Consider the following 21,048-nt stretch of genomic DNA (forward strand, 5'->3'; position numbering starts at 1 on the left):
GCGCCCGGCCTCCTTGTAATTTTTAAAATGATTCAGTGGAACAATTTCTTCTACTTTTCAATGTCTTTAAGGTTCATAAGACTGGTAAATCATTGGGTAAAAATGTAGACATTAGCTCAAGGTTTTATGGAAAGAAGACAAAGGCTGTCAGTAATTCGAAAGTTTCTTCAACATGACAGTACTGCACATAGACAATAATGTCAAATACAATGTGATTTTAAGAAAAATAAAGCAAAAGCAGAGTTCACTTCAAAGTCGTAAACATCTGGTATCTGTAGAGTTTGAGGAACAAATGCAATTTGAAAGCTGAGATCAACAGTTTCAAAACAATTAGCCAATAAGGAAATAGAGTTGTACAGTAATAAGAAAATATAATACCCCTGTTCTCATTCTGCATAAGTGATAAGTAATTAATTAGCTTGCATTCTGAGACTTGCAATGTGACAGGAACCTGAGAAAACAGGCTCTTCAGTTTGATAACTGAGGCTGTCAGTTGGGAAGGGTGTTTTGTTTGACAGTTGATTAGGGGTTAAATGAACTGAAAAAAATTGGTAATTTTTGCTGCTTTTCCCTTTATTGTAACAGCAGTTATCTGCATTTTTCTTCTGCCAGTTCTAAAGACTAGTTTTAAACAATTATCCATGGGAAAAAAAACTCATTTTGAATGGCAAAAGGGCAAGTAGGATTTGAAACCACTAGCTCTTTGAAGGATAAGATTCTCATCTGAAAATTGGCTGACGTGGTTGATAAATTGTTTTTAAAACTCTGCGTAACTAAATAATACATTTCTGGCAAAAATAATATTGAATTCATGGTTATCTAGCTTATTCTTAATTATTCAGCATAACATTACAATTCTTTCTGAGTCAAATAGTTCATATATTATTGATCAGTATTTACTGAGTGCTTAAAATGTGCCAGGCAGTTCTAGATGCACGAGATATAGGAATGAACATTCTTCCAGGCAAAGACTCAGTCTCCACGGATATCTTTGAGGAGAAACAGGCAATAAGCAGATGAACAAGAAAATATTTAGTATGTCAGATAGTGATGTTTTATGGAGAGAACTAAAGCAGGGTAGGGGGATAGACGATGGCGGTCTATGGAGATGCTGGTAAGTTGATATTTAATCAACGACCTAAAAAAGTGAAGAAATTAGCTATGGGGCTCTTTGGAGAATGGCTTTTGAAGTAGAAGGAACAGCAAGCACAGCAGGTGCAAAGGCCCTGGAGTGGTGTGTTCAGCATGTCTGAGGAACACTGGAGGCACATGTTACTGGAGTGGAGTGAGCCAAGGAAATAGTGGTGGGGGATGAGGGCGAAGCAGTAGCCGGAAGCTGGAAGACATAAGGCCATGTAGAACATGGTAAGGAATTTGGCTTTTCTTCTGAGTGAGATGGAAAACCTCTGGAAACCTTTAAGGTGAGGAATGACATGATCTATATGTTTTAACACGATAAATTTGGCTGCTGTATTGAAAATAAATGGAAGGGGAGAAGCTTGAAAGCATAGTGATCAATTAAGAGGCTGTTGCTTTAATTGCCGTGAAAGGCAAGGTGAAAGGTGGGAGGGGTGGAGGTGTTGATAATAGTCAGAGACTGGATATATTTCAAAGGTAGGGCTGACAGAACTTGCTGATATGTTGGATGTGGGTCAGGAAAGAAAACAGTAGTGAGGTGTTTTTTTGCAGTGGTGCTGGGGAAGAGCAAGTGTTCAGTTCGAGGCATATCCCTTTTGAGATACCTGTTAGACATCCAAGTAGGACAGTGGGTAGGCAGTTGGATATATGAAGCTAGAGTTCAAGGACAAAGTCTGGGCTAAAGATAAAAATGTTGGAGTCATCAGCATGTAAATTGCATTAAAGTCATTAGGATGAGCTCTCCTGGCATGAGTGTGGAAGTAGAAGAGGTATGATCTCAGAAGCACTTCAAGGTTCTTATTATCATTATTCACTTCATCTATAACTTTTGGCAAGTCTCTTAACCTCTGTGTTTCTCAATTTCTAATCCAGCATTGTCCAGTAGAAATATATTGAAAGCCATGAATACCAGCCACACGTGCAATTTAAAATTTTTTAGTAGCCACGTTAAGAAAAGTTTATTGTATTTTATTTAACCTAACGTGATAGGCAGAGTAATGGCCCCAAAGATGTCCAAGATCCCTGAATTGTGAATATATTTCTTACATGGCAAAGGTACTTGGCAGATATGATTAAGGTTAAGGACTTTGAGATGAAGAGAGTGTCCTGAATTATTACATATAAGTCAGCCCTATCTGTGGCCAGAGAGATATGAGAATGGAGGAAGGGTAAGAGAGGAGATATTGCTGGTTTTGAAGACAGAGCAAGGGGCCACCAGCCAAGGAATGTAGGCAACCTCTAGAATCTGAAAAAGGCAATGAAGCAGATTCTCACCCAGAGCCTTCAAAAGGAATGCAGCCCTGCTGACACCTTGATGTCAGCCCAATGAGACCTGTGTCAGACTTCCGAACTACATAAATGTAAATTAATAAAAGTATGTTTTAAGCCACGAAGTTTGTGATAATTTAAATAATTAGTATGGCAGCTATGGGAAGCTAATACATTCAATATACTTCCCAAATGACCATTTCCAGGTGAAATCAATACAAAAAATTATGAATCAGATATTTTACTTTCTTTCTTTATACTTATTTTTTGAAACCTGGTGTGTATCCTGCTGATATAGCACATCTGAACTTGAACTAGCCTCATTTCAAATGCTCCATAGCCCCCTGTGGCTAATGGCTATCATGCTGGACATTGTAGTGCTAATTAGTTCATTGAGAACAGGGCAAGGCAGCTTAGTACAAGGAGGATGCGTGATGGTTAATTTTATGTGTCAACTTGGCTGGGCCACAGTGCCCAGATATTTGGTCAAACACTATTCTGGATGCTTCTGTGAAGGTGGTTTTCGATGAGATTAACATTTAAGTCAGTGGACTTTGAGTAAAGCAGGTTATCTTCCATAATGTGGGTGGGTCCCCTCAGTAAGTCAGTAAGTTGAAGGCCTGAATAGAACTAAGACTGACTTCCCCTGAGCAAGAAGAAATTCTGTCAGCTCACGGTCTTCAGGCTCAAACTGCAACTCCAGTCTGAGCCTCCAACCTGCCAGCCTACCCCATCGGCCTTAAGCCTCTACAATTGCATGAGCCAATTTCTTTAAAATAAGTCTCTCTATATATGTTTACACGTTTCGTTGGTTCTGTTTTTCTAGAGAACTCTGATCAATACAACATGCATCTGAGACAACAGAAAGGCACATATCACATGTGGGAACCTCCTCACCAGCCCCCCCACCAACTTCCAGAGTCCGGAGTTTTATGGAATAGTGATCACTGAGGAGAGAAGGATGTGGACTGGCAGTGGGTAAATGGGGCGGAGGAGATATGTGATATGCTATTTAGGGAGGCAAGAGGAGCATGAGGGGAAGAGTGTGAATCAGGACTGACTTTGGAAAGAGAGAGCATGTTCTGTTCCAAGAAGGCCAGAGAGGTCTGATGTGCAGTCCTAGGAAAGCCACTTTTGCTTGGGTTGAAGCATTTTGAGTTCTGTCAAGGGCCAAGGGATGGGTCCTGTATGTGCTAGGGCTGCCATAACAAAACACCATAGACTGAGTGGTGTAAACACAGAAATTTATTTTCTCATAATTCTAGAGGTTGGAAGTCCAAGATCAAGGTGCTGGCAGGTTTGGTTTCTTCTGAGGCCTCTGTCCTTGGCTTGCAGAGGGCCACTGCCTTGCTGCCTCTCCACATGGTCCTCCCTCTGTGCACACCTGCACCTGGTGTCCTCCTGTGTGTCCTCATCTCTTCTTGCTATGAGGATACTGGTCAGATTGGATTAGGGTCCAGCCTAATGGCCTCATTTGAACTTAATTACCTCTTTAGAGGCCTTATTTCCAAATATAGTCACATTCTGAGATGCTATGGGTCAGGACTTCAACATATGGATTTTGGGGGAACATAAAATTCAGTCTGTAACAGGCCCTGGGTGACCCCACCTAAGTCTGTTTTACAGACGCCCAACCAAAGAATTAGCACTTAGAGCAGAGTAAGTGGTGACGAAATAGGTAGAGATGGCATACATCTTCCTAAAGAACTCTCGGCAAGGTAGGAGAACCTTTTCAGGGTAAAAGTGCAGGCCTGGGTGAGCCGAAGTCTCAGTGGCTTCTGGGGTGGGAGGCAAAAGAGGCCGGCCGGTGTCTGCTCCGGGCCTGGCCAAAGCAGAGCAAAGGTTAATGAGTCCCCCAGCTGATAATTACTGTCCCAAACCTGCCTAATTTGAGTCACCTGGGTCTGAATCCTGGCTATGATAAGAAGCCCAGCAGGGCATATTTTTAGGGAAATATGAGAAAATGAAGCAACTGTGACACTGACAGGAAATTATTAGTAGTTAGGAACCTATCTTCCAATTCCTTTTCATAATTTATAAGGCATCTGACTATCTCACATTTGCTGGAGGAAGCATTGCTTACATATTCTGAAATGTGTTCAGTTTCCCCTGAATTAAAAAAAAAATTCTTCAATATGTTCAAGGAAATTGGTGAGTCTTTCAAGCATTACTGCTCTCTAAAGAGCATCGTTGTTTGCTCTGTTAAGGGTCAGAGGCATTTGAAAATAGAATGAACAATTTATGGGCTAGAAGAACATGGCAATAATGAACTCTGCCTGAGAACTTAGGCTGTGCTTCACAGAGTAACAGCACAGTGCATCTGGAGATAAATGGTGCATCACTCTTTTTCTCCAAACCGCCTGCAATGCCTCCCCACCTCCTCTTCCTTCCCACTCCGCTCACTGGCCTGAAGGACTTTGTCAGGAAAATTCAGGTGCAAAGGACAGCATTGGAAAGGTGTGGAGAGGTGAGAGCACGTGGCTTTTCCAGAGAATTGAGTAGCTAGAAAATGGGGCAGGGCTTGAGAGAGGGGGAAATGGTTAGTGCCCGAGGACGGCCTTTAGCATCCTTGCAGTGCTGAAGAATTTAAACACGAGTCTGTAAGGAATAGGAAACGCAGAAGGTTTTAAGAAGCAGAGTGACGTGACTTGAATCTAGTCAGCAAGCTACAGCTGCCTGTATTTGTATGGCCTGTGAGCTACAAATGGTTTTTATGTTTTTAAAGAACTAGCAAGAAAGGAAGGACAGAAGGACAGACGAATTGACAGACAGATGCAGAGAAGAGAAGATGTGACAGAGAACATATTTCCCACAAAGCCTAAAATATTCACTGTTGGATTCTTTTACAGATAAAGTTTGCCGATTCCTGGGTTAGGTTTAGAAAGACGGTAACTACTGTTTATTGAATGCTTATTTTATCCCAGGCTTTAGTGTCCAGTACCTTTAATTCTCAAAATTAAGCGCCTTGTCCGGGGCTGTACAGCTACGTGAATGACGCGGGATTCGGGCCCAGGGCTGCTGGCTGCGAGGCTGGTGCTCTCCACAGGGAGAGCGGGGCGGGCGGAGGCCGTGGCTGTGAGGTTTCTGTGACGCTGAAGGACAGGTGTGCTGCGAGCTGAATGAGGGAGTGATGGTGGACACGGAGAGCAGGGAGGACCTGGGAGACTTCTCAGTGCTGCATGTCTGCAGGCTTCGATATGAAGGTGCGGCGGAAGGAAGAGTCACGTCTGGACACGTTTTCTTTGAGATTCTTTCCTCCTGAGCTCCCTTCTCAGGCTCTCCACCAATGCTTTTCTCATGTCATTGATTTTTCCAACAAAGCTGCCGGAGTAGTGAAGGGAGCAGTGGCTCCAGAGTCCAGAGATTCGTGTTCCAGCCCTGACTCTGTCATTACCTAGGCATGTGACTTATGCAGTTGGCAGTCATTCACATTTTGCCATGCCCACAGGGGGAGCACCTGTGCAAAACCTGAAACACGTAATTGTTAGAGCCGGTTCCCCTCGGCCCCAGGAACAGAGAGGCAGAGTCACTGAGGCTGCAAATGGCAAAGGAGTTTATTGGCTAGCTCGAGCTAGGGTCCAAGTCCCAGAGCACCAACGCAGTGGCCTCCCCTATGAACCAGGACCCCGCCCTGGGGTAAAAGTGAAGCTTTTGTACTTTCTTTTGCACACGACACACTGGTGGCACACGACACGCAGGTTCCACACGACACGCTGGGCACGCCATCCCACCTCCCCTCTTAGTCCGTTAGTTCCTTTGAAAGTGGCTGATTGTTTTGACTCCTGATTGGTTGGCTCCAAGCCCCGGGATTTTCAATTTTCGCGCCGGCGCCAGTTGTGGTCCGCGTTTCGGTTTTGGGGAAACTGAAACTTAGGCCTATTCCAGGAAATTCAGCTTGTCATGGAGTCACTCCTGCTCTTACTCCTATATTTAACAAACAAGTAAAAGCAAGCACGGTTACAGAAGCAAACGGCATCAGTTAGAATCAACGAGAACACATTTTTCTAATCTCAGACAATCTGTTCCACACAAAACAAAGTACATTCTCCTACTATCAATTCCTGTCTTTCAGTAATAACAATGGCAGTGTATTTTGGTAGAACCTTCTTAGAAACCAAACTGGCAACTGTGAAATGGTCTTTTATGTAACAATTCTGATTCTGGAAACTCATCCTAAGAAAATAAGTGGAAAGGGTGTCTATCTATCTCCCTATCCACTAAAGTATCCATTGTAAAGTTATTTATGTAAGAAATAAATTAGTAACAACTTAAATATCTGATATTAGGGAAATGGTTAAGTAACTTTTTGTTTATCTACCTGAAGAAAAATCAGGTGGTCATTTAAAAACAAAAATCATACAAACTATGTGGCAACAAGAAAAAAATCCTTGTTTTTCACATTAAATGAAAGAAACTGATACTAAATTCTATGCACACTATGATTAAACTATTAAAATATGTACATGGACCAAGAATGTGAACACATGTAAAAAGCATAAAGTGTTGTAAAGCGTTGTGCTGAGTGATCTTCTTTCCTCTCCCTTTCCCTTTCTTCTTATAATAATAAATTCTTTTTAGGAATCCAGGAATCTAAAATTGTGTTAATGTCTCAGTGCTTTCAAAAAAAGGCATCTGTTTAAAATATGCAACAGATTGATTCTCCTGGCAATAAATAGGGAGATGAATGGATGTTTTCAGATAATTAAAAGGAGGTGCCTACTCTAAAAATTTCTTTTCTAATAGCATTTAGTAAAAGGAAGAATGATCAGGCTGCTCTTGTGGCCTGTGTTTGTGCCTTTAATGTCCCTTCTCTTAAGGCTGGAGGTATACCAGGGGCCAAAGAGTTGTTGTTTTTGTTGGCCCAGTATCCACTTTCCTTTATTGTTAATATCACTTTGATTTTCTTTTGAGGAACTATCCTTACCCCATCTCTGTGGCTCCGGGGCTAGGAAATGGCTTAGTTTTGGTCAAAGCAAATAGTGCATCATCTGATCATAGTGATTGTTTTAAGGACATGTGACCTAAGCATGCAAATCAGATCTGGGAATTTTGGTGACATAATTGTGAAAGAAACACTCTACAAACATACTAACCTGGAAGAATATAAGTTTGGAGGTGCTAGGGGGCCCTCCCTGCTGCTACGTGGAAACATAGAAGCTTGACAATGAGATTAATAGTGAGAATAGCTTAGTATGGGGGACGGGGTAAGAAAGAGAGAGAAAATAATGACATTATTTGAGGCCCTTGACCCAGCTGTTCCTGATTGTAATCACCCCCTTGAACTTCCTTGTCAGGTGAGCCAATAGTTTTTTTCTCTCTCTCTTCCTCCTCTTCTTCTCTCTTTTTTCCTGATGCCAGTTTGAATTGGGTTTCTTCCACTTGGAACTCAAACCATCGTATCTACGAAGGGTGTCAACCATGCTCCTAGCCCAGAGGAGACAGGAAGGTGCTAAAGGTAAAAGAGCTGACAAGAAACTGAGTGAGTCTTGACCTGCTAAGTATGAAATGCTTTTTAACCTTGTGTGTGCCCTGGCAGGGGCAAGTATATCTTGTACAGGGGAAAGACTTGGCTGACAGGATAGTTACTGTCAAAGAAGAAAGATGAATGTGGGAACTTTGGGGATACGCATTGGTCCAGGAGAGTGAAGAAATCAATACGGCTGAAATGCAGATTTTCAAATGCTGGTAATTTACAGCCAGCCTTAGAACTTAGATCACACAAATCATCAGCAGGTTTGCGTGGTGTTTTTGTTATTGGTCTCTCTTGATGGTTCCTCCTGCATAATTATTACTCTGTATGCTTTAGAAAATTTCTTTGTACATTTAGTACCAGGCTATTTCTCATTTTTATTTTCTTGCTTTTTTACCTTTGTATTCCAAAGTCACCATCTGACTGTTTTGCAGTAAAGATTTGTGTGCAGCTTAAATCAGTTGCTGAACATCAAAGAGTTCTGTGACTATGTAATAGAGATGTGTTGGCGAGGTGGGTGGGGGGGGACTGCAATCATGGTTAGAATTTTCAAATCTGTAAGAGTAAACTCTCTGCATAAATAGAATAAGAATGTGGTTTCTATGCATGTTTCATCAGGTGGGGGATGACTCGTGTGGCTCAGATGGAAACATCTGACTCCTCTGAGGAAACAACAAAAGCACTTAAAAAGTGTACGCAGCTGGTAAAAGATTTCCCAACGTGTTGGTCATTTGCTGGCTGTTCTCAGCCTTCACTCCCACCTTTCTGTGCTCCACTATCTACTTGGGGTGGGGTCTAACAGTCTAAGACTGTTTTTCCTGGAATGCCTTACCAGCTGCTGATTAGGGGCTACCAATGGAAGGCACTGGTTAAGGTGGAAGACAGGAAGAGAGGAGAATGGATGGTCTTTCTACTTCCAGCTTCTGTCAGCTTCCCTCTAGCAAAAGTGAACAGCTACCTACTGGATCAGGATCTTCTGGCAGTTCCAGCATCTAATGCTTTTTGGTGGTCCCCTACAGCATGTCCCTCAAGGTTCTAGCCCCCTCCTCTACACTCCTGGGCTCCGTTAACATCATATTCTATATTTTCTTCTCCTCACCTTAGAGATGGTATCTGCTAATGTCTGGGTTATCCCACTCCCACTGTCTCTACTTTGGTTTCTCAGCTTTCTCTATGTGGCCAATTTCCTGTATTAAATTTCCTCTTTGAAATACCCGAAATGGTTTTGTTTTCCTGACTAGTGCACCTAATAAATATCTTAAATGTATGTATATGCCTTAGACCTACAAACCTTTTGGGAAAATGACATTGAAAAAAGGCTGAGGTGATTTTTTTTTTTAAATAATTCATGCCGAAATATTCTTTAAATAGTTTTGGGCCTAATTTCAAGAGCGTTTTCAGAAACACAAAATCCTCACCATTGAAAACCGAACACTTGTATTCATAATGCTGGTATTGTTTTTTATCCTAACACTAATGTGCCTTACATTTATAACCCTTTGCCAACTGCTTCCTCACGGTGTACGGTAATTAAGTGGTCTTTCCTCTGGCTGTCTAAGCAGTTTTGGCAGTGACCGATAGAGCTGACAGAAGGAAGTATGATGTAGCCAGCCATCAAAGACTTGATTGTGGATATGCTTGTCAAATGAGAACAATTTTGCAGAAGTCTTGCCCACTCCTTGACATGAGTAACTCCTACCCAAGTTCCTTTAGTACTTCGCTCTATTGTTATCTTCTCTGGAAAACTCTTCTTGATATCTCCTCCCCAAAGAATGTGTTGTAGGATGGGATCCCCAAGATACAGGTTCTGAGATGGAGCTGTACGTGAAGGGGTATTACTGGGGGAGTGCTCTTGGAAACAACACCTGCAAAGGAGTGAGGAAAACTGGGCAGAGGGAGAGGTTGAACTGTAGTGCAGTTGCAAAACAGTCTCAGCTAACCTTTGTGGCTGTGGAACTGAGAGAGCAGTTCAGAGAGATCCTGAATCAGCAGTTGAATGTGGGCTACTCCAAGGGAAGATGCATGAACTTAGGTGAGACAGCTTCTTTCAGTAGAGGGCAGAGGGACACAGCTGTCAGCTGTTAGCAGACAACACTTCTATCAGCTGCAGGATGCGTGCCTTGATGCTGAAGGGGGATCATGACGACACACCATGGTGTTAGCAGCCTCTGAGTGGAAGTTTTCCCAAGTTCTTGGTGATCTTCAGGAAAAGAATTTCTAGGACACACCACGTAAGCCAAGCAAAGTAACCGTGTTTTTTTTTAATTCAAAGTGAATGTACACTCTCAAGAAAGAGAGCAGGCAGGCTAGAAAAGAGCAGGTGCACTGGAAGGAAGTGGTTTTTGGTCTTTTGAAGTCTTACTAATTGAGGGGAGGAATATTCAACACTAAGGGGTTGGCTTTTACTAAGAATTTGGGCAGTAATTCCCAGAATTGAGTTTCTTCCCATTTGCATACTTTATATGGTTGTTTTGGAATTGTGATGATAATTTCAGAGGTGGAGAAATTTTAAAACCACAGTGTAAATGATATTGTAATTCGCCAAAGTTCACATAAGGTGGCAGAGATAACTGACAAGTGGATAAAGCCGGTTCTTGCCTGTGGTTATCAGCCCGGCTAGTTAGCCTCTGAGGGTTGTTTACTTTAACACGTGCATCCAGTCTTCAAGCCTCTGCTCCCAGTCTTAGCCCTGTGTCCCAATTTCCTACTCTAACAGTGGTGTCCACTACAACTGACCTAGGGAAAGTTCTCAGGGGCCCAAGGCCCTTACTTTTAAGTATACGTAGTGCATTGGGACAGTGTATTTGCATGTCAGTCTGAGACTAGGCTCCAGCATCTGGTAAAAACATGGTACGCGGTAGGCGCTAGATAAATGTTGAATTTAGCAGAGAAAAGGCATTTACTCTTTTCTCCTAGCTATTCCAGTAGGCATGGAATTTAATGCATCATGCTGTCCTCTGAAAATGAGGTTAAAACAATCTTGTTTTTAGTCCCCTTCTGGAGAAGCTATGTGACTTAGGCTCTGGAGTGAAAATCCTGGAGAACATATTTTAGGCAAAGTGGAAAGACTCAGCGTCTGCCAGATTAATTGATTTAAATAGGAATAGAAAAACACATGTTGAGGATGACACACTGTCCAGGAACACTGAGTAGTAATGGCCAAATGCCCTTGGGGCATTGTTTTCCCTTCAGCCACTCTGTGTTCATAGATGTGACTCAGAAGCTGGCATTTGTTGCAAGCTTTTGTTGAGCTGCTGCTACTTCCAGCAGTTCCCAAAAGTGAACAAGGCATTGACTCACCACCAGCGTCAGGTAAAGAAAAGAGTTGAAAGGCAGCAACATCAACAGGAAATAAAACATTTTTATTGAATATCCATGTAATAGGTTAAGTCATTTTTAACAACAATCGGAAAACTACTGTGGAATTCACTACACAAAGTGAAACAAAGTTTAAACCACCTCATCAAAAAATGAAGGTAAAATACAGCTAAAGTAGTTGGCTCGCGGGCCACGAGCCATATGGCAGAAGAAAACACCCCAACATTTCTACAAGATACAGAGAAAACCCATACATAGAAACACTCAAGCAGGCAGTAAATATACACAAAGGCAACTAGGATCTTTCTAGAGCATCAGATTCTAATACTTTACACAGCTTTGTCAGAAAGGTACATGTGGCTTATTTGAGTATGAATCTTGGTCATAAAGCAGGTTCACTCACTGACTTATGAAAGATGGTATAGTACCAACTGATTCTATGGTGACAATCCCATGTCTGGCAGTGTTGCAAGAGAATGCATTAGCTTACTTCAGTACAAGAAATAATGTATACTTGGCAGCTTGAACCTGCTTGGTTTGAAGTGTTGTTTCATTGTGAACAACTTAAAGTTGAATACAGTGAAATTAAATGTAAGTTTCTGGTATTTAAGGAATTTTAAAAAATCAATCAACTCCCTCTCTTTGGTAGGATTTGGTCCTTTAGATTGGAAAGAGTCTTATTTGAATTTTGTGTTCAAACTGATATTTAATCTCACCTTATGACTTGCATATTTTCTATTATCTGTTTTTTAAGAAATGTGGACCATCACCAGAAGAAGATATATTGCTTCCCTTTTGTCCTTTCTGTCTATCTCTGTTCTAAAGAGTTTTGCTATGACTGGGCTGAAGAGTGAAAGGGCTTGTCTCTTCTTTGATGTGGAAAAAATAATGACAGGAATTATAATCTTACTGGGAGACAACCAACCCCATATTTAAAACCTACCATCAGCCCATTTTGAACCCTCTTGAGTTTTTAGGAAAACATGGCATGATATCCTAAAGTCTGAATATGAGGCTAATGCTTAGTTTGCCTCCATTTTTTTTGGTATTTGTGAAGATAAACTTTCACTTCAGAGCATCGCTACTATCTATGGCCTGGAAATTAAAATGGGTCACAGAAGTGAGTGGGAAAAAAGTCTAGATGCAGAGTGAGATCATAGGTTGCCCGTCCACAAAGTGGTTGTCTACCATAGTGGGGAAAAATATGAAATATTGCACAGTGCTTGACAAAATGCTGTGTGTTCTACCCCATTCTATGTATCTTTCTTGTCCTATGCATAGCTTTTCAGTTCTGAATTGGTCCTTTGTAATGAGAACTGTTTGTGCTACACACACCTTGGGCAGTGCAGTAGAAGGGAATGGCAGTATTGTTACAATATCACTACGGAATAAATTGAGTGCTATCCACTGAGGAAACTACGTGTCTAAGCACACACGGCAGTCACAGTGTTACACAGAGCAGTCCTTTAAGACTCTTAAGGAATGACTAGTAGCTTCATAATAGTGCCATTTACTACGTAATAACATTGAAAACATTTAAAAACTCCTCCTAAATCAAGCATCTAGTATACATAAGAGGTTGCTTCAGTTTTCTAGAACTTGTTCTTGGTTTTGTTTCACCTTTTTTTAAAGGACAAATTAAAACTTATTTAAGTAAAAAGAGCATATAAAAAGATCACTAGCTGTCTGTTTTGGCTTAATTGAAGTGCATTCAGAACTATGGCTAATTGTTTTGTTTTTTTTTTTTCATCTTTTGATGGGATTACAATACTGTCTGTTTACCACAAAGTAATTTTGTGTAATAAGCACAGATTGCTATGTTAAAAATATTCTGCATTCCTTCTAATTTGGTTTTGTATAATAAAATATTTTGTTACAAAGTCCAATGTGCAAACCTTTTCGAATTAGTATAGGTGTGAAATCTGGAACAGAATTCACAGGATGCACGTTTTGTATAAAGGTGATCGTGGAGAGCTACTTTTTTCTTTTTAAATAGTCAGGCAATATTTCAGAAATGTTGACTTCTCTCCTCAGCTTCTTCCCCCCACCCGATCCCCAAACAAATGCATGCACACACACACACTCACATACAAACCACTCACACACAAACACACACACACACACACACACACACGCAGGATACCATGTTGTTACTCTATATGCAGTAATGTGAAATCACTGACTCCTATTCAGTTGCTTCCTCAAATGTAAGAGTGAAGCCATGATTTTAGCTTTGTAGATGTGTACAGACAGATGCTATTCTGGTTTGTGGCTTTGCTTCCTTGAGGTCAGCCTGGATACTGCTGCTCAGATCATGCTATTTTGCCTGTGAAGGAATTCTACAAAATTGGATTCACCCACTAAATATGTGGTGTAAGCGTATCTTGGTACTCAAATGATTCAATAGAAAGCTCAGGTTTAAGTTGTCCTTTAAGATGTCAGTTTAACTGTGCTAGTGCCTTACAAGTGGATATTTTTGCTGGAATGCAGACGATACTATATTTACCATATAATATATTATCAGCTCTCCTATATCTCAGTCAATTTACATAGTTTAAAATAGAACATCTTATTAAAAACATCTAGATATACACAGATTATGAAACACAACATACAAATACACAAACTAGAAATAAATCTTTAGCATACTGATATATACAACAGTGTGATACAATAAATAATTTCAGTCATGCTCTATCTACACATCATATTGCTTAAAAGAAGAGTAGATCTGGAGGGCAGTGGTATGATGAAGGGCTTAGGGGCTTTCTACATTTAAATTTGTGCAAATTAAAACAGGATTTGAAGTACCACTGAATTGTGTTAGGAACGCATGGCTGGAAAAATGAAAGGACCCATATTACTGAGGTATTTACAGATACTGGCTAAAGAGCACTAGGTGGGCAAATGCAGAAAGGCTTCTTTCCTTTACTTCTTGACGGCCAGCATGGCATCAACTTCCTCCTCTACCTGTAGGGTGTGCCACTGGGCGATAGGTCGCCTGGGGTTGGCCAGCATGTCTGACCAGTGTCGCAGCTCAGCGCCAGTGCTGTTGTAGCCCACAAAGACTTTGCCGATGGCATCGTTCTTGCCAATCTTGTCATAGTCCAAAACAGTTACCACCACTTGCACTTTCTGAAAGAGGACACAAAATAAATATTAATCATCTAGCTCTAAAGATAAAGCCCCACTACAAAGCTTTTGAGATCTAAGGAATTGGAAATAAGAAGAATCAATCTCCAACCACCAGGAGGAGGAAGAAAATGACTTGAATATAAAAACTTGAGTCAAATCTTTATTTTTCCATTACTATATCATCCTTGTTGCCATCATCATCTTAATACTCAAATGTTGATTTTTATTATATATTTTGTATTAAGTCTTTCTCAAGAATTAACTCAGCTAGGTAGTTCTTACAATAGATCCTACTCATATTGCTATTTTATAGATAAGGATGCTCGAAGCTCAGAGAAGTTACATTATCTGCCTAAGGTTGTATAAGGAATCAGTTGTTTGGTTTCCAGAGCCTATGCTGTACCAGCAGTCCCCAAACTTTTTGGCACCAGGGACCATTTTCATGGAAGACAATTGTTCCATGGACTGGGGGAAGAGGGGTGGTTTTGAGATGATTCAAATACATTATATTTATTGTGCACTTTATTTCTATTACTATTACATTGTAATATATAATAAAATGATTATAGAACTCTCCATAGGTTGGGGACCCCTGCATGTAAACCACCATGCCATGCTGCCTGTGTCAAGTTTATTTAATCTTTATATCCATTTGTTTCAGTTGTCTCATCTGTGAAAGTTCTGGCCTTGGTGCTCAGGCCATTCTTTTTTTGGTTATAATTCCCAGAGCAACCATGTATAATAATCCCATTTTGGGGGGTGGGCAAGCATTTTACAAAAAATTAATATAGAATTTCAATTAAGCATATGATTGTGAGCATAAAATGTGATAATATGGTGAAAGTCTTTAAAAAGTAGTAATAAAGATATTTCTTTCTCATCTATACATTCTCTCAATAAACGTTTATTGAATAACTACTAGGTGTCTGTCACAGACATCAAATGGAAATAACCTTTTAGGCCACACAGGATTTACTTCAGTGATTCTATCAGATTTTGAAGGTGTATTTAATAACTTACTTTTTTAAACTGACTGAACTGATGAAATCAAACCTGTACCATTATGGTATGAAAGATACTTTTTAAAAGCACATTTCTGTTGTGCTTCCTAAGTAATGAATTTGCTTAGTCAGAGTATGTGATGGCTTCAATCTAGCAACTTTTATAAAGATAAAAGAAGAGTTTAAAATATAGTAGAATATATAACATTTGATGGCCAGAGTTAAAAGTAGCAGAAAATGTAATGAAAGCTTGGACCAGATGAAGATCCAGCTGAGTTACAGACCGTTAGTGGACTTTGTACTTGGAAGACTGAATTATTGTACCAATGTACTGAGAGATGTCATTGATATACAGCTTCAGAGCAGAGAAAATGATCATTTCTGAAAGTGGAATTTAGAATGTAAAATATAACACACTGGCAATAAAGGAGACAATCTTTCCTTGTGCAGCCTTGTGGTGATTCCATTGTTAAGGGAATTAACTATCCACTGGATGGTATTTGGAACGAAGAACAAGGTTGCCTTGATTCTCAGAACTTGTCCCAAGCAAATTCATCAGATGCAATTGTATTTCAGGGAATGGGGTGAAGGACATGATATACAAAGGGAACAGGGGTCTTCAGAATTTGTAGTGAGTTTTGATTATTCCATTTAGGATGCATTGATTAGTAGCACTCAAGACAAAATATCCTTGTGAAGGCTTTGGATTAATTTTTCCACTGCATATATAGTTTATTCCTACATTTTTGGAGGGGAAGGGTAACATTTTCATGTGCTTTTAGAAATCAGCATATTTTGCTTCTTTCATAATATATTTCATAGGGATAGAGAAAGATTGAAGGATAGGCAGATAATCTTACAACTTTAGGACAGGGGAAACCTAAACTCCTATTTTAGTATGTGGAACACTCAATTATTTTTTCTAGGGAAATGCAAAGACTAGAAAAGCAACCTCTTGGCAGAAAAAAGAACAAATTGACTCAAGGAGCAGAGAAAGAGGGATACAGTGAAAGGAGTTCTCATTATTTCCATGTCTAATGTGCTCTATAGTGGGCTTGGTTTTCTCTGTTTTGACAAAATGTTATCTTCTCTAAAATGCTGCTCCAGAAACCCAATATATGTTTTTAATGTGCTTCATTTTTATTACATTTGCATTTTCTGCAATTTGTAGTTGAAAAGGATATTTATTTTAAAAATATGGAATTATAGCTCAAAGGAGAAGATTTCAATAGGATTTTTAATTTCAGTGCCCTTCTTTGTACTGTCTCATGGAATTAAAAAATAAAATGCCAGGAGGTATTAGTTTCCATAGAAATAAGATCTTAGAACTCAAAAGAGTTCACTGAACAAATATTGCAAAATACATTGTTGGAGAAAATTGATGTCTTAGGGGTTCGTGAGTGGGGCCAAAGCAGTGGGTTCACTGGTTTAGGCTAGTGAGCAAGTTACTGGGGACAAGGACCCAGTGTCTTCTGCAATGTCATGTGCCTATATAGTTGTTGAAAGTAAATAGGTATGCGTAATTTTTTACCATCTGAACATGTATGTGACAAAGGTTATATAAAAACCATGAACTGACATGAGGATGGTGGGGTTATTGGTTATTGCTGGCCATTTAAAACTTCCCTATATACCGTACAGTAGCTGCTAGCCATATCTAGCAGTCTTGAGTTAAATTTCAATAAATTGAAATTAAATAACATTCCTTGGTCACATTAGTGACTGAGGTGCTCATTAGCCACCTGTGGCTACTATGTTCGATAGCATGGATGAGAAAACATTTCCATCATCACCAAGTTCTATTGGACAGCACTGACTTATATGTTGATTTAATCTTATTGGTACATATATTTTCTAATAAAATGTTAATTAAAAAAGAGAGGACATTAGCATTGTGAATAATGATAATAATGATGCGAGCCATTTACTCCGTGTTCCTATGTGCTAGGCATGGTTCCAAGTGCTTTTATATGCATAAACTCACTCCGACATGGATTCTCTTGTCCACGTCAAAATATTTTATATGAGAGGAAATGCTAAGTCTGTCTTCATTTATAAAATTGGAATAATAATAGTACTTCTCTGAAAAGGTTCTTCTAAGGAGTAAATGAAATTACATGTGCAAAGTACTTAACTTGGACCAAGGCACATAATAAATATACAGTAAGTGTAGCTATTATATTAGTTTTCTTCATGGAATAAAGGTGTGATTCATTCATAAGCTACTGTCTTCTAAGAACAGATGAAAAGCAAATGATCAATATTTTCTGATTTTTGTTATTCTGAACCTTTATAAGGTTCCATGTTGTAGGTTTGATGTCTACTTTTCATTTCTCCTTCAAGTTATGAGCAAAATTTATATTGCTGAAAATATAGACCTACAATAATTATTTAATAAAGTGTAAAAATAGTGTTGCTTTATGTAATTTGACTTTCTGATACCCATTAAAATGAGATGGGGTGAGAAAATTTAAATATTTTTTAAAATTCCTAAATAATAATATCACATACTATATCATTGTGGCTACATGTAGAATCTTATTTTAGACATATTAACCACAAGGCCTTTTAATAGAATACTTCCTATCATAATTATTGTCTAGCAAATTAAGGCTCCATCTTTATAAAACTATCTATCCATTCCAAGTCAGACACAGGAAGCTGAATTTAAACAATTAAAAATACAACTTAGCCTGATTTTTCTATTGTTAATCATCTTTTGATAAAGATTCAACATCTGCATATTAACTATCAACCAAAAATATTTCTCTTTTCTCTATTTCTAACTCTAAAGATCTGATAAGGAGAATTACTTACTATGGCCTATGAGTAAATAGTGAAAGCCCATTTCTCTTGGCCTTTTAATCTTTGTAGATGCACTTTTTGAGTTAGCAGAGTTCTGTTGATTTTCTTTTTCCTGCTTTATTTCTGCTCAACAGCTTGCCAGCTGTTTCTGGCTGATGAATCAGCACATTCTGTGCAGTACATTATATCACATCCCTCTTGATGTAGCTCAAGCATCAAATGTGCATGTGAATAAGAATGGTAGTTCTAATGAAGGCATGTACACTGATAATTTACACAGTCTGTGTGTATAATTTATGAGGTCTGAGGAATGAAATTGAATGGGAAGACAAAATTATGTTTGTTTGACATTACCTGGATTTGCTCAAAAGGTACTTCAAAGCTGAATGACTCATTGTAGTAGGGGTTAAGTGTGTTCTTTTTAATTGTTGTCTTTTTCTTCTTCAGCCTCTTGCCATTCTGCATCAGATGAATCTTCACATAAGGATCTGAAAAACAGGAACAAAAACTTTAGGAGATCAGAGACACATATTTTAGATCATAATTTAGCTTATAAAAGGACCGAGTATTTCCAAGTGGTAAATAATTATATAACATATTTAGTATTTTTAAAAATTTCAAGCTGTTTTATTGAAAGAGTTTAAGTAACCTATGGGGCATGGGTTGTTTTTTTGGGGGGGGCATATTTCAACATTTATAGTTGGATTTAGCAAATGAGAGTAAATAGTGTGCTGGTAAACTAGTTCTTTGGAAGAAGAAAAGTCTTGACATGTTGCATTTGTCAATGTCTGTGCTATAAATAAATACTCTAACTAAGGCTGATTTCAAGCCACTAACAGTTTAATAACTGGCTTGCAAAATCCCTGAGAATTTAACAATTTGCTATTGTGTGCTGGCAAAGGGCTTGCCTGCAGCACATCACCGCATGGGAATAAAACTCTTATCAGAGAGATGACAGAGGAGCCATTTCATTCACTTGTTTATTCATTTACTCAACCAGTATTACTTGAGTGCCTACGATGTGATAGGAACGGTTAGGCTAGGGCTGTAACGGTGAACACAACAGAGCATGCTGTCTTCAGACTTGTGGGGAAATAGACAATGGACTTTCAGACTTGTGGGGGAAAGAGACAATAAACTTTTAAAGAAACAAAATGTACATGATATTACAGGTTGACAAGAGTGCTCTGGAAGAAAAGAGCAGAATAGAGATAGGATAGAGAAAACCAGGGATGGTATGGTGAACGGTAAGGCAGGAACGGAATTGTTAGATTGCTCAGGAAAGGCTTCCGTGGAGGTAACATTGAGGCTGAGATGTGAAGGTTGAAGAGTAAGAAGAGGCCAGTTCTGTGCGTGGGGGTGTGTGTGTGTGTGTGAGAGAGAGAGAGAGAGAGAGAGAGAGAGAGAGAAAGAGGCCTGAACATTCCTAGGTAGAGAAGAATTTCAAGGAAAAGAGAAGAGGCCAGGACACGCAGAATGATGAGAAAAGGGGCAGAAAGATCCCCTGAGCAGGTACCCTAAAGCCTCGTTAGGCAAAGTTAAAGCAGTAAGTCATTGGAAGGGTAAGACAGTTCCCACTTGTAGCTCCCATTACTAATGGATAAATGACATTCCTTTAGGTCACTAGAAACCAATACCCAAGATAGAAAGAAAAATCTCTACTGTTTTCTTAAACATTTTCCATTTCATATGTACTGCATGTTTGTTATAGAAAAAAAATCAGAAGCAACGATTAATAAAAAGAAGAAAAAAATTTAAATTCATGATTTTACTGCCCCAAAATAACCACCGCTAAGCCTTCCAAATTTTCTCTCTTCTCTTTCAAAACATGTAGAGCTGGGAGAAACTTTACAGATAATCTAGTCTAATGCCCACATATTTTTAGAAGAGAAAACTGCAGATGAAAAGAGGTTGTTTTTGCCTTTCTCTCCCTATTCCCAGTAGAACATAACTCCTAAGAGATAGACACCTTGTCTGTCATATTCACCGCTTGAATTTGCTAAAACAGTGCCTGGCTCATATTCAATTTCTGTTGAATGAATAAGTGGAACTTATTTAGGGCTTCACAATGAGTCTCCTAACTCTCAGTGCTGTCTTCTTTCCATCACCCCAAAGCCCATGTTACTTGGATATGTGTTGTTTGGAAATATTTTTTTAAACGCTATATGTGATCAAAGGTATCATAATGAAGATTTTCATCAAAATGAAGAATATATTTAAAAACCAGGCCTAGAGATGAGAAACCAGCTCCATCAACTAAATAGTTGGTCAGTTAAAAAAAAATCCACCATAAATAACTATAAATGGAGGAAAAAAATCTTTCACTGGGAATCCATCTTACGGTTTATGGCCAATGTTGATTTTTGGTTCAGAGACCTTGTCTGCTTATAAAGTTCCCTAGCTCCCCCATCTAACCTCTTGCACTTTTACAAAGATAATCAAGCCTCTGGTGGCTGCTTGGCACCAACCATATATGCCATATATACCATATATGCCTCCTGTGTTCATGTGTTGCAACCTCACCAACCTATGGCATAGGTTATCGCAAGAAAAGCCCTGTGACTATTTATTGATTCATTCAACACAATAAACTGTAATTAAAATCCTTGCACATCTACCACTTGAGTAAGCAAATTGAAAGCCCAACAAGATAATTTCAGATTTTGCTAAGAGCTCTGATATGATGTGATTAATGCCTTGAGGAGAACGGGATAATTTAGAAAGGGTGATCTGGAAAGTTCTCATGGAGGAGGCAATGTGTGAGCTGAGAACCGAGTGACAAGAAGGAGCTAGTCATTGGAAGATATGGTGGAAACTTGTACTAGCCAGAAAGAGTAGTACCTGCAAAGGCCCTAAGGTGCACCTCCTTCTGCATGTTTGAGGAACAATAGAAGACGAGGGGCAGAGAGATAG

General features: G+C 39.4%; 1 protein-coding gene across 3 annotated transcripts in view; it reads right to left on the reverse strand.

The window, feature by feature from the left end:
* Positions 1-11,217: 11,217 nt before the first annotated feature.
* Positions 11,218-21,048, reverse strand: part of SYT1 (synaptotagmin I) — a 212,492-nt gene continuing 202,661 nt past the window's right edge. For all 3 annotated transcript variants that reach the window (XM_012656340.1, XM_012656341.1, XM_012656342.1), the window contains 2 exons: positions 18,490-18,623; positions 11,218-14,329 (listed from right to left, as the gene is read on the reverse strand). In XM_012656340.1, the coding sequence (XP_012511794.1) occupies positions 14,123-14,329; positions 18,490-18,623 (341 nt within the window). In that variant the 3' untranslated portion in view covers positions 11,218-14,122. The remainder of the gene's footprint in view (positions 14,330-18,489; positions 18,624-21,048) is intronic.

This window comes from Propithecus coquereli, unplaced genomic scaffold (assembly GCF_000956105.1).
Source record: "Propithecus coquereli isolate 6110/MARCELLA unplaced genomic scaffold, Pcoq_1.0 Scaffold50, whole genome shotgun sequence".
In the NCBI taxonomy this organism is placed as follows: Eukaryota; Metazoa; Chordata; class Mammalia; order Primates; family Indriidae; genus Propithecus; species Propithecus coquereli.